Below are 14,218 nucleotides of genomic sequence, written 5' to 3' on the forward strand. Positions count from 1 at the left end.
GAAAAGGATACACAAATGTGTATAAACGCGTGCTAAGATACTCGGCGTCATTCATGTGAAGAGAAATAAATGTCTGTGACTTGAACGTTTTGGTAGAAGATGACGTTTTGGGAAAAGTAGAAGACATTATATGACAGCTATCTAATTTCCTGAATCCGTCTGGGATGCTTACAAGGACATCTGCAAAGATGTATTTCTGGGGCTGTTTTCATGACAAACAGGCTTTTGGAGAGTTAAAGAGGGGCTTTGTGGATTGTTGCTGTTGCTGTTCTTTAACTTACAAAACAATCCTGAGGAATAAGTGCACGAACGTTTCTAGGGAGCAACGGTGAAGATTCACATCCCAGCGTCAACGTGAGAAGGCAGCAGGCACCGTTTGCCCTGCCGTGAGAATCTTCTCTCATCGCACCGGTCTCTTAGCGCATTCAGGCTCCTGTAACTAAAACACCCGTAGACTGGGTGGCTTAAACAAACAAGCATTTATTTCTCGCAGTGCTGGAGGCCGGGATTTCCAAGACCAAGGTGCCAGCAGATTCAGTCCGGTGAGAACCCGTTCCTGGTTCATAGTCTTTCTCGCTGTGTCCTCACTTGAACAGAACGGGCGAGGGAGCTTGTTTAACGAGGGCACTATGAGATCATAGAAAATATACATATTGGTCTCTGCACCTTGTCCCTGGCACAGAGCTCCTAAAACCCTTGTAGTCTCCTCAGTGGTAAGAACATCGAGAATAGCTCTGGGTGTAATATTTGTCTTTGACCTTGTCTCTGACTCAGGGCTCCTAAACCTTGTAAATTTGTGAGTGATAAGAGCACTAGGAGCTTCTTTTATTCTTCTTTTTTTTTCATGTTTATTTTTGAGAGACAGAGAGACAGCACGAGCGGGGGAGGGGCAGAGAGCGAGAAAGACAGAGGATCCGGAGCAGGTTCCAGGCTCCAAGCTGTCAGCACAGAGCCCGACACGGGGCTCGAATCTGCAAACTGTGAGATCATGACGTGAGCCGAGGAAGGACCCTTAATGGACTGCCCACCCAGGGGCCCCAGGAGCATCTTTTATGCTAATGAGGCGACACTGGTGGGGATCCTGGATGGGGGCTGCTCAGCCTGAATGGAAGATGGGAATTCTCAGCCCTACCCTCCCTCCCCTGGAGAGGAGAGAGGGGGTGGAAACGGAATTACTCATTGCTCAGGCCTACGCAGGTAGCCTCCATAAAATCCCAAGGATACAGGGGAAGTGGGCAAACATCCATAAAGGGAGGTTCATGGGCCCGAACTCCTTGGGGACAGAAGCTTCTGTGCTCAGGGCTTCCCCATTGCTTCAATATAATATAACATCCTGATGGAATGCTGGACATAGTTGCCAGACTTTATAACTATGAGCTTATCCGATCCTCATAAGAATCTTCAGGTGGACACTGTTACTGTGCCTGTTTCACAGATGGGGCTCAGAGAGTTTAAGTAACTTGCCGATGCCACACAGCTACTAAGTGGGGAGCTAGGAATCAAACCTAAGCAGTTGGCCACAGAGTCTATACTCTTAACCACTGCAGAAAAAAAAAAAAAAGGCAGGGGGAGGGGGGTGGCTTAATTCAGCCTTAACTGCCATCACGGGCCTTTCTAGAACTGTACTGTTACTACAGCAGCCATACTCTAGCTATATGTGGGTATTTAGCTTTAATTAAGTTTAAATAAAATTAAAAACCTAGTTCCTAGGTTGCACTTGCCACATTTAAAGGGCTCGATAGCCACATCTGGTTAGTGGCTGCTGTACCTCGCGGCACAGACATAGAACAATCCCACCCTCGCAGAAAGTTCTATGGCGCAGCACCGTTCTAGATCACTTTAGAAAGCACTAGTCAAACATAAGACTCAAACTCAACAGGTATCACGTGGGTTGTTTTTTTTTTTTTTAACGAAACACCACTTCGTAATGTTATTTGCAGCCAACACGCCTATTTTTTTGAGAAATATGACATGTCGTATCAGTCATCAAGTTCACAAAATATAAGCATCCACGCAGAATATATTCTAAGGCGACTTCACTTAACACCGCTTCTCAGAGAAGCACGCAGTGCATTTTTTTGCCTACCGGCCACTGCTGGACCAGATTTGGGGTTCATACGCATGCAGGGTGGAGTTGCTCCAACACGAACCACCCTGATGGCTGTCTTGTGTGCACAGTACCATCGAGGTGGCTGGTTTCCACCAGGAAGGCAATGGACATATCAGTCCTCCCTTCCTACCCAGCAATCGGCTCCGCGGTGCAGGAACCCCGGCGACCCGGCATCGTCGCTTCAAGGGAGGGGTGCGGGGAGGGGCTGAGCTCTCGACAAAGCCCACAGGCACCTGGGTTTGAGCTGTCTGGTTAGAGAACCCAGAGTCGCAGCCTTGAGAAGAGGGGGGCAGAGTGGAGCGGAGAGGGGAAGACCAGAGAACAACGGACAGTTTAAACCCAGGTCTGGTGACCCTGGTGTAGGCACTGGCCGCTAGGAAGGAGAGAGACGTGGGAGACTTAACGTTGCTTGGAGCATTCTAGAGGGCTTGGGGGATGTCAGAGCCGAGAGAAAAAAAATAAAGGATCGGGAATATGTGAGCGGAAAGCTGATGTCTGCTTGCCCCCCACCCCCGTCCCGCAACAGCAAGTGTCACCAGCTAACAGCTCATTGACACTTGGGGAGAAAGGCTGGGAGTCGATAGTCCAAGGCAGATTCCGAACTCTGGATCCACATCAGCTGTTCTTCCAGAATACCCAGGTACCTACCTGCCCCTGGCTTCCCCTCAGGAAGCTGCCATGCACTCTCTGCTCAGCCTTCCTGGAGCTCAGCTATGCCATCACCCCCAACCTGCAGGCAGGGGAGGGCCAGGCCCCCGGGGGGCAACGCCTGAGTGGCACCGAAACCATAACCGTCAGCTGACCAGAAACTATAATGCACTTTTACCCACTCATCTCATTCTTGCCTGGATTGGGACTAAAAGGCCCATAACCCAAACAGGGAAGGGGCAGGGTAAAGTTGGGAGCACATAATACACCAAAATGATCACCTGGGTTTGACACATTTAAATGGCTTCCCTGCGGGGCGCCTGGGTGGCTCCGTCGGTTGGGCGGCCGACTTCAGCTCAGGTCACGATCTCGCGGTCCGTGAGTTCGAGCCCCGCGTCGGGCTCTGTGCTGACGGCTCAGAGCCTGGAGCCTGCTTCCGATTCTGTGTCTCCCTCTCTCTCTGACCCTCCCCCGTTCATGCTCTGTCTCTCTCTGTCTCAAAAAAATAAATAAACGTTAAAAAAAAATTAAAAAAAATAAATGGCTTCCCTGCTCGCCTTCCATTTATCCGCTCTGCCCTCCCACCTCATCCCTGCCCACCTCAGAAAAATCACTTGGAAAATCTGAATAGCAGCAAAACCAGATTTTAATTCCCTTTTGTGTTTTGTTCTTGCAGGCTTTGCAGCTTGACCTTGAAAAGTGACTTTTATTATCCCTTCAGATTCTTTCTCTTACACTCTGCATAAGGCCTCCTTTCCAATCAGCGTTGATCCTGTCGTTCTCTTCCTCATGGATCATCAATGGCTCCCATGCCCACTAAGATGCACCTTGGTCTCTTCTGTCAGGTATTCAAGGCCTCCATGATTTGGCCTCCACTGGTTGTCTTTTTTTTTAAAAAAAAGTTTTTTTTTTTAACCTTTATTTTTGAGACAGAGAGAGACAGAGCATGAACGGGGGAGGGTCAGAGAGAGGGAGACACAGAATCTGAAACAGGCTTCAGGCTCTGAGCTGTCAGCACAGAGCCCAACGCGGGGCTCGAACCCACAGACCGCGAGATCACAACCTGAGCTGAAGTTGGACGCTTAACCGACTGAGCCACCCAGGCGCCCCTCCACTGGTTATCTTTCCGGGTTCATCTCCCACCACCTTCTCTGCCTCTCCTTTCTTTGTCAACACCCACTCCCTATCACTGTGCCTTTGCAAATTCTGGTCCCTCTACCTGGGGTGTGTGTGTTGGGGGGGGGGTTGGTGCTGGTCAGCCCTAACTTCTATGCTTTGCTCAAACCTTAGTAACATTTGCCCCCATCAATGAGTGGGGCCCAAAACATCTCCAATTCTTTTTATTTTTAAAATCAATTGATGGGGCACCTGGGTGGCTCAGTCGGTTGAGCGTCCAACTTCGGCTCAGGTCATGATCTTGCGGTCCGTGGGTTCGAGCCCCGCGTCAGGCCCTGTGCTGACAGCTGGGAGCCTGGAGCCTGCTTCAGATTCTGTGTCTCCCTCTCTCTCTGACCCTCCCCCGTTCATGCTCTGTCTCTCTCTCTCTCTGTCAAATATAAATAAACTTAAAAAAATAAATAAAATTAATTGAAACTGAATAGTTTCAGAAATTTTAATTTTTATTCTAAGTATACTCTACAGGACACTCTGCGTGCTGTCCTGAGCCAACCCGGCACCCCCAAATCACCTTCAATTCTGAATACCCTGTTCCAGGCTTGGGGTCTGACCTTAGGCAGCGCCCCCTCCCTCAAACTGTCCTTTTCCGTGGCCCACTGTTGCAAGGTGCACCTCTCCAGGCCTGTCCTGCCACGGTTTCCTGGGTATGTGTCTTCCTCTGCTGGTCTGGGGAGGCAGGAACCATGGTCATTCTTTGTAGCCTTCACCATCCAAATGCTTATTAACACACAGGTAATGCCTCACAAATATTGTTGAACTGAGTTGACACCTATCCTAAAGAAAAAAGGTCACCGTCTGCTGCCTTGTTAGGCATGGAAGACGCAATACAGAAGTGGTTAAGACACAATACAGAAGTGGTTATCACAGGCGACAGATGCCGGGTTTTGAAGTCAAGGTACTAAATCAGTATTAAGCACAATCCATAAAGGTTAATGATCTATCAACACTGGTCTATTAACACTGTTATCTTGCCTATTAGTTAAAGACTGCCTAGGGAAACATCAAGTGTAGTTCTAAGTAGTTATCACTGGATGGATGAATGCCACAGATCCTATGGGAATTATTTGACCTGCCAAGTGAACCCTAGATGGGAAACAAGGAATGCTAATTCCGACTTTCCAGCCAGAAGTGTGTCGGCCCCCCCCCCGGGGGTTGGGGGTTGTAGCAGACCATCTCTCGCAATTACTAGGCTTTTGAGGTGTGGGATTCTTGGATTACATGCATCAGAATGACCTGTACTGCCAATTAAGAACGCAGACTCCGTTTCTGGGCCATTCCCACTTAGAATATCCGCGCTTGGGGTGTAGGAATCTGCATTTTAAATAAACTCCTTAGGGGATCCTTATGCTAAGATTTGCAAACTCTTGCCGTTCTCAAAAGTACAGTCAGTCTAGGGGAAGACAATCACGTGTGTAGCCTGAAAGAAAGCAGCAACCCTTACCGAGAATGCCTGCTTTTCCAGACATATGTGGGACCATATGAAAGGAGGACCCAGCGTCTCTATCAGCTCCAAGTTAATTAACTAATAATTCAAGTCTGGTTTGTTGATCTATAAAGGAGAGGATGGAGGGGGAATGATGGAGGCTGTCTCTGAAATAAGAGCCCCCAGGCCTCCCAGAGGGCATTGGTGTGCAGGAAAATACACAAAATAAAAGAGCCAGATTTTCTGTCTATCCTTTTGTAAGTGATGCGACCACCTTTTGTAAGATGGGAAGGGATGTTTCTTCCTTTTCAGGCTAAAGTATCATTACCGCTGCTCCAGAACGTTATTTCCCTCCTTCTCTTAACTTCTCCGTTCCTTTTGGGGGGTTAAAAAAAAAAAAAGGCAATCATACAGTTCACAGAACCAAAAACAAATTAGTTTTCAAGCGCGGGTGGAATATGAACACATCAAGCACGTTTTCGCTAGAAAGGCACAGACAACCGGAAGGGGCACACGTGCGTTTTCTGCAGGTGAATGACAGAAGGGTCCCGGGGCTGGCCCGCTATGCCATGTGAAGACAACGCAAACGTTATGTGAAAATATGGAATCGCGAGCGAGATGGGGAGGATCAGGCAAGGGGAAGACTGGATTCAGGGGTCTCCAGCCTCTCCCTCGATGTGGAAAGGAGAGGGCAGGACCTGTCTTGTTTCAGCTGCGAGGAATGTGGCAACTTGCGGTCCGACAGGGGATGTTCAGTTACCATCCTCGGGGATGATGGGGGCTCTCCCAACCTGGGGGACTGGGGCGGGGGGGGGGGGGGGGGGAAGCGGAACTGGGCGGGGTCTGAATCCCGCACTCGCCCCACCCACCCCGGAATACTGCTTTCACCCTCCCCCACCCCACCACCACCCTGGTCATCCGGAATCTCCAAGCCAAGATAATATATTCTTTGCCAGAGACAAAGGCTCTTCCAGATCCCCTTCTGGAGAGTTCTCGGTTAAAAAAAAAAAAAAAAAAGACTCGAAAGGCAAACTTCAGAATTCAGGGTTGAATCACTATCGGCAGGGCTTGAGCAGTTATAAAGGGAGCAAGGTGGGCTCATTCCTTCTTGGTGTGTTCCAGGACTCGGTAGGGAACCCCGGGGGCAGCCCCGGAGCTGTGTTCTTCTTGCATGACCGGAAGCGTGGCAGGAGCGCAGATCTCAGAAATGTTGTCGTTGTTTTCCAGGGCCCCATAGGAAAAAGAAGCTTTGAGGTCGGGCTGAACCGTCATTCCCTTGTCATGCATGTTTTGCATACCTGAAATGAAATCCATTTTCTCCACATCATTACGTGGTAAGGGGTGGGGGTGGGGCACAGGAGACTGCGTCTTCCTCCACCCCATCGCAGGCTAATTATAGTGCTGGGGGCGCTGATCACGTGCATTGCCAATTTCCTGAATGCTTTCGATCGAAAAAAGAACATCCAGAAATATGTGCTAGAAATATTACGGTTGCTAAGCAACCGGGGACGAATCTTCAGGAAACAATGCACACAGACCAGCCATTGTCAAGAGAGACCATGGGGTTGGCCTAGCACGAGGTGGGAACGCGTGTTTGGGCCCCAGGGGGAGCAGAACCAGCACCGTGCTTCGAGCGTGGTAGATGCCAATACTTTCCTGCGGAATTAAATCAGGATCCAGCACATTTCATTATCCCCCTGGGAGAAGAGGGAGGGTAACTTTCGTGTCATGGACACGCGGCGGTGCCAGACGCATCAGGACACTCAGAAGGCGAGTTTTGACCTTTAACGTTTAACATCCCTGATCCGCATAGAGGGCAGGTGCCATTCTGCCTACCGCTTCTGGGCACATATTGATGTTGGATTTCTTCTTACAGTTGAGAACAGGGACTTTACTCCTGAATTCCGTTAGCCTTGCTCTACACTTTCCCCATCAGGCAGGACCTGACCTAGGAGGGCAACTCTCTTCCTGGCCTGGGAATTGAGACTTCACATTCTCTTGCCGCTAGGCTGTCGTAGGAAACTGAACTCAAAGTGTCCTCCAGGAAACTATGAAGGCAGTAACAGCAGGTGCCAGACTCCCGACTGCGCCCAGGCTCTGGGCTAAGCGCTCTACATCACAATGGTAACCACAGGGAGCATGAGGACCGCTAACGGGTACTGAGTGTTGAGCTCCTGGCAGAAAAAAAGCTTGATCTCATCTGATCCTCACAACTACTGATGAGGAGGAGAACGAGGCGGTTAGAGGTTATAGAACTTGCTTGAGGTCCCAAAGCCCGCAAGTGGCAGCGTTAGAGTTTAAACTCGGGTGGTCTGAGCGCTGAAGCCCACACTCTTAACAGGAATGCCGTGTGGCCGCCCTGCGCACTTCCGCTTAATACCCCCCCCCCCCCCCCGCCCCCGCCCCCCAATCCGAGCCTCATTATCCGGATGAGGACACAGATTCCAAGGGGTGAAGTTACAAAAGCTGAGGGGGGTGCCTGTTCCTTCCGGAAAAGGGTGCGCCTACCGGGCACGGCTTAGCTGTTGGATGTTTTCAAAGTTCTTAAGCAGCAGGACTACACCCACAGTCTAACAATTATGGGTTAACTGATTTATGGAAAATGAGGGCGACGTCCACCGTGGGGGGACTGTGAGACCTCTCAGTCAGAGGGTGTTAGAAAAGACTTCCAGGATTTGGATTTGTGTTAGGTGATTTGGGGGAGGAGTTTTCAGGAAGCAGGGCTTTGCTTTGGATTCGATACTGTTGGGAAGTGGAACTAATTCTGTACTTGGGGATCTGAATAATTCTTATCTGGATGGGGAGAAGACTGTATTGAGACTCATGTTGTGATTGGTAAGGAGGCAGCAGTCACTTGTGTTAGGTGGATGGTCAGTCCTCTGTGGATGGGACAATGTGCGTGTTTTGTCTGTGTTCATACAGGACAGTGGAGTGGTCCTGTCTGTATCTTGATCTACCGATTTGGAGGGACCTTGTCTGATGTTGATGTGCTGTGAAATTGTTTATTTTCAGGCAGGGAGTGCTAAGGTCCAGCAGTGGCTGCCAAGGCAGCTCCCAGCTATCGGGCTGCTTTTTCCTTTAAAAAAAAAAAAATTTTTTTTTTAAATGTTTATTCATTTTTGAGAGACGGAAGGAAGGGGAGAGAGAGAGAGGGAGACACAGAATCTGAGGCAGGCTCCAGGCTGTCAGCACGGAGCCCGAGGTGGGGAACCCATGAACTGTGAGATCATGACCTAAGCTGAAGTCGGGTGCTTAACCGACGGACCACCCAGGTGCCCCTGCTTTTTCCTTTTTTTTTAGAAACTGAATGCATGCCTCTTGAACTGTAGCTACTGGTCGGTTGTGAAGGTCAATCTAGGTAGGCCAAATGCAAGGCTCTAATGCTGACCAGGGAATACAGGTAGTAGGAAAGGCACTGGGTTTAAACAGTTTTATTATTTTTTTTAATTTAATGAATTAACTAATTTATTTTTAAAGTTTTTAAAATTTAAGTAATTCTTACACCCCATGTGGGGCTTGAACTCATGACCCCGAGATCAAGAATGCTGTGCTCCACCAACTGAGCCAGCCAGCGTCCCCCTCCTTTTTTCTTTTTTTTTTCTTTTTTTCTTTTTCATGTTCTACCTGGCATCAGGTTGAACACGTGTTTGAAATTTTCAAAGATTTTTTTTTTTTTTAAAGCAAAAGGGAAGTGAAACCAAACTGAACCAGGCATCTACCAAGTCGCAGACACTGTGCAAGGGAGCCTTTCACATATTATCCCACTACCCTGAGAGAAGGAATCCCAATTTACAAGGTCAGAGGCCTCGGCCTGTCCAAGGACATGCCCAAGGTCACACAGCGGGTGGACATAGAGCTGGGATCGGAATCCAGGGCACCCGAACTCCAAGCCCACGTGGCACGGGACACGTCCACTCGGAAGTGTCTGACACGCCACGGCAACAGGGCAGGGTCTCCTTTCATCAACCTCTGACTTCCCACCCGTCACAAGGTACAAAGAGGAAGCCCAGAGCCACATCCACAAACAGACCACAGAATGTTGATATCTAAGATTACCTTAGGTTACCTTCTATTTTCCACTGGAAAATACATCTGTATATATGCATATACAAGTACTCATATAGATATATACACATACACAGTTTGTGAACACACAAACACACATATACATACACATACTTGCACACACACAGAGTTGACACCTCACCTATCTGGAATTCAGCTATCCAGCGCCCTCATCTATCCGGGACACAGCCGAGAAACAAGGAAGTAAGCAAAAAAGGCATCTGAGCAGCCAGATTAGATGTTCTCGAAGTCCATGCACTAAAGCTCATGCACTTAACTCCTAGGAGAAACCGTAAGGCCCCAACTCAGAGCTTGTTTATCTCAATTTTATATACAATTCGAGCACGTTGGGTCAAATGAGAAGTTGGACCTGGAGTTGCTGTACACAGGCAGGCTGGTAACAGCACGGATGACAGACGACAGCTTGAGAGCAAGATGAGGAAATAATATAAAAGAAGACACACAAACCATAGGGCCATTTAGAGCAGGGGCACCTCAGTCAGCCCTGAGAACACAGCTGTATCCCAGCGTCCTTTATTAAGGACTACCGGATGCCTTCAGTGTGGTTATAGTTTGTTCATTAGGCTGTCTTTTTAAGAAGTTTTTTTTTTTAATGCTTATTTATTTTGAGAGATAAAGAGAGAGAGCGTGCGAGCCAGGGAGGGGCAGAGAGGGAGGGAGGGAGAGAGAGTCTCACACAGGCTCTGAGCCGTCAGCACAGAACTCAACTTGGGGCTTGATCCTATGAACCGTGAGATCACGACCTGAGCCAAGATCAAGAGTCGGACGCTTAACCGACTGAGCCACTCAGGTGCCCCTTCATTGGGCTGTCTTAACGCAGGGTGGGGATTATGATCTGGAGAGAGTTCCGCCGTTATATCTAAAATAAAAATTAATTTTGAGCTAAAAAGTGAAAGCAGGTGGTCACCGGCAACCCCCAGAACTTAGGTGGGCAAACCTGGATGGGGCTGGCCCAGTGTCTTAACTTTTCTCATCTGGGTCCCTGGAGAGGCTGGGCGGGCATGCCCCAGTTCTCCACAGCCCTCACGGCTCCCTTCTGTGCAGTGCTCTGCTGATTCATGCATTTGTGACTGTCGAGGACGAAACACATCTGAGCCTGTGCTGCTCAGTGTGAACCCCCAGCTCCCTGGGAAACTAGGCTTTCCAGAACAATCCACTCCCTCGTGGAATCTAAGGAGTGAGGTTATAGTATTTGAATTTCATTCATCCTATATTCTTTCCCCTCTCTGGTCGTTCTATTCCAACGGGATGAGTGGAGTTTTCCTTTCACAGGTACGAAGCCTGATGGACAGATCATAATTCTATCCAGTGTGAATCAGGATTGTCTTTAAGAGATCCCAGAATACACACGGGAACTGGCGAGATGGGCTCAAAACCAACTGAGGCACCTCAACCATTGCCTCCTATCTGGCACAGTGAGATTTAAAAAAAAGAGAGAGAGAGATAGAGAGAGAGAGAGAGAGAGACAGTCACACCATAACGGCACAGCACACCTTCCCTGTACCAAACCCAGCAGAGAGCCGTCTCTTTTTAAACAGGAAGTAGCAGCCATTCTATATGGATGGGCTGGCAGCTGGACACATGGGGTTTTAACGTTACCTGGCATGGCATCCATGGAAATATAGGGCTCAAATGGAATGGCCTTCTTCCTGTTACGGGTGATTAAGAAGACACCCAAGAATGCAATGAGGCACCTGAGAACAGGGGCAAGGGAGGGAGAGAAAAAAGGCCAGAGTGAGGTTGGGAGGGCTACTTTCAAGCCCAGGTGAGGGGGAAAAGAGGGTCACAGGCCACAGGGAGGGGGTTTGCTGCTGAACAGCCCCAGGGAGGCTGGGGGGCCTGAGATGGGTGGGGAGCAGGCTGGAGATAAACGACGGCCTCACACACCCTTACGCTCGGCACCGCGTTAATCAGGATAAATTAATTAGACTCTTCCTGGGCAAAATGTCTTCCCTTCCATTTGGCCTGTGTCTTCAGAACTTCCCTTAAAAAATACTTTTTTAATGTTTATTTATTTTTGAGACAGAGAGAGAGAGAGAGAGAGAGAGAGAGAGAGAGAGAGAGAGAAATGAGTGGGGAGAGGCAGAGAGAGAGGGAGACATAGAATCCAAAGCAGGCTCCAGGCTCTGAACTGCCAGCACAGAGCCCGATGCGGGGCTCAAACCCACGAACTGAGAGATCATGACCTGAGCTGAAGTTCGGATGCTTAGCCGACTTGAGCCACTCAGGTGCCCCCCAAAATATTTTGTTTAAATCAAAAAAATTCTTTGTGGCCTAAATTCAATTAATATAGGAGAGAAAGAAAAAGTGAAAAAGCCCCTGATCTCCCCCTAATCCCACCCCCCTCCCCCCGCAGGTGTATATTCTTCTAGAGTCTTTTCCTTTTTCCCTAGAGTTTAGATAAATAAACACGCTTTCTAAAATCTGAGGTGTGATTTACATGCGGTAAAATGCACAAACCCTAAATGTAGCACTCGATGAATTTGGTCCGTGTGGACACTCGTGTGATCGCCACACAGGTCCACAGAGGAGACATTTCCACCCCCTCCACCCCAGAAAGTTTCCTCACGTCCTTCCAATCCATGCTAACCCTGCCCCAGAGGAAGCCACTGTTCTGACCTCCTCTATCACCCAAAACTTGATTTCCCTGTTCTTGAACTTCTTATAAGTGAAATCATACAGCATGTATATACTCTGTCTAGTTTCTTCCACTTAATAAACTTTTCATTATTTATTGTTTGTTTGTTTGTTTTTGAGAGGAGAGACAGAGCACAAGAGGGAGGGGCAGAGAGAGAGGGAAACACAGAGTACAAAGCAGGCTCCAGGCTCTGAGCTGTCAGCACAGAGCCTGACGCAGGGCTAGAGCCCAGAAACTGTGAGATCATGACCTGAGCCAAAGTCAGATGCTCAACTGACTAAGCTACCTGGGCGCCCTGCTTTTTAAATTAATTTTAGAGAGAGAGAGTGTGAGCAGGGCAGAGGCAGGGGGTGGGGTGGGGTGGGGGGGGAGAGGGAGAGAGAGAGAGAGAGAGAGAGAGAGAGAGAAAGAGAGAGAGAGGATGTTAAGTAGGTTTCACTTCACGCTCAGCATGGAACTCGAAGTGAGACTTGATCCCACGACCCTTGGATCATGACCTGAGCCAAAATCAAGAGTCAGATGCTCAACTGACTGAGCCACCTAGGTGCCCCTACTTGATAAATGTTTTTATTGTTTTAATTTTTTTTTTTTTAACATTTATTTATTTTTGAGACAGAGAGAGACAGAGCATGAACGGGGAAGGGTCAGAGAGAGGGAGACACAGAATCCGAAACAGGCTCCAGGCTCTGAGGTGTCAGCACAGAGCCCAACGTGGGGCTCGAACTCACGGACCGCGAGATCACGACCCGAGGTGAAGTCGGCCGCCTAACCGACTGAGCCACCCAGGAGCCCCACTTGATAAATGTTTTTAAGGTTCATTCACCTTATTGTATATATTAGTAGTTCATTGGTTTTAATTGTTATATTGAATCCACTGTCTTAATATACTATATCATTTGCTTTCTACTCTCCTGTGTATAGACATTTGGGTTGTATCCATTTGGACATATGATGAATAAAGCTACTATAAATATTCAGGTACAAGTCATTTTGTCAATGTGTACTTATTTGTTTTGGGTATATATCTAGATGTGGAGTTGCTAGATCATAGGGTAGACTATACATTTTTAAAAAATGGATTTTTTTCCATTAAATATATCCTAGACATGGTTCTATGTCAGTACCTATAGACTGACCTCAATTTTTCAAAATGGCAGCATGGTACTTTATTATATGGATATACCACAATCTATTCAGCCTGTATTCTATTGCTGGGTATTTAGGCTACTTCCAATTTTTTGCTTGTACAATTAACTTTTTAACTAAAAAACAGCCTCATACATGTGTCTTTGCGTCCCATTTCAATGATTTTTCCAAGATAAGTGATTAGAAATGGAATGTTGCATCGAACATCGCTCACTTACAATTTTTATTGACATTGCCAAATTGTCCTCTGGCGTTAAACATCCTCTCGGTGTGGCCGAGAGCTGGTCTCCTCGTCCTCTCCTCTTGCCAACATGGCTATTATTAATCTTGCTACTTTTTGCAAAATGATGGCATCTCATGTGGCTTCAAAATGCATTTCTGGGAGCGGGGGGGACCTGGGTGGCTCAGTCAGTTAAGCATCTGATTTTTGATAGAGGCTCAGGTCACAATCTCATGGTTGTGGGATCGAGCACAGTGTCAGGTTCTACACCGAGGGGAGCCTGCTTGGGATTCTCTCTCTCCCTCTCTCTCCTCCCCTCCCCCTGTTTCCTCCCCTCCCCCTCCTCTCAAAAAATAAACTTTAAAAAAATGCATTTTTGTGATCTGGGGTGAGGCTGAGAGTCTTTTCATGTGTCAAAATGGGATCTTTTCAAAGTGACAAGGAGATTAGAGCCCAAAAGAGAAGAAGGGGGAAGGAGATAAAGCCCTTTGGGAGGAAAAGCCTCACCCTCCGGAGGACAAAGCTCCACATCCTGGCTGCTCCCCGGGATCTAAAGGATTGCCTGAGAGGCAGAAGCAATAGTGGGGCCAGAGAGGCAACCTGCCTGGAGTTCTCTGGCCCCAGGCAATGCCCCAGGCCAGACAGCAGGACGTAACTCACCCCAGTGCAAACATACAGATGTGTAGCGCATCCTCCCCGATGAAGTCCAGGTAAAATACTGCGCCTGGAACAGCAGAAAATAGGAAATATGGGTGAGCTGTTTTCAAATCA

At 48.2% G+C, this 14,218-nt stretch overlaps 1 protein-coding gene across 2 annotated transcripts in view; it reads right to left on the reverse strand.

The window, feature by feature from the left end:
* Positions 1-5,771: 5,771 nt before the first annotated feature.
* The window catches only part of NIPAL3 (NIPA like domain containing 3), a 49,237-nt gene continuing 40,790 nt past the window's right edge, over positions 5,772-14,218 (reverse strand). Inside the window, exons 10-13 of one of the 2 annotated variants that reach the window (XM_019461817.2) lie at positions 14,108-14,171; positions 11,043-11,137; positions 9,565-9,596; positions 6,543-6,655 (exon numbers count right to left, since the gene is read on the reverse strand). In XM_019461817.2, the coding sequence (XP_019317362.1) occupies positions 9,580-9,596; positions 11,043-11,137; positions 14,108-14,171 (176 nt within the window). In that variant the 3' untranslated portion in view covers positions 6,543-6,655; positions 9,565-9,579. Of the gene's footprint in view, positions 6,656-9,564; positions 9,597-11,042; positions 11,138-14,107; positions 14,172-14,218 lie in introns of both variants that reach the window. The other variant, XM_019461813.2, reaches the window with a different exon arrangement.

Source organism: Panthera pardus, unplaced genomic scaffold (assembly GCF_024362965.1).
Source record: "Panthera pardus isolate Hobbes unplaced genomic scaffold, ASM2436296v1 HiC_scaffold_11, whole genome shotgun sequence".
Taxonomy (NCBI): Eukaryota; Metazoa; Chordata; class Mammalia; order Carnivora; family Felidae; genus Panthera; species Panthera pardus.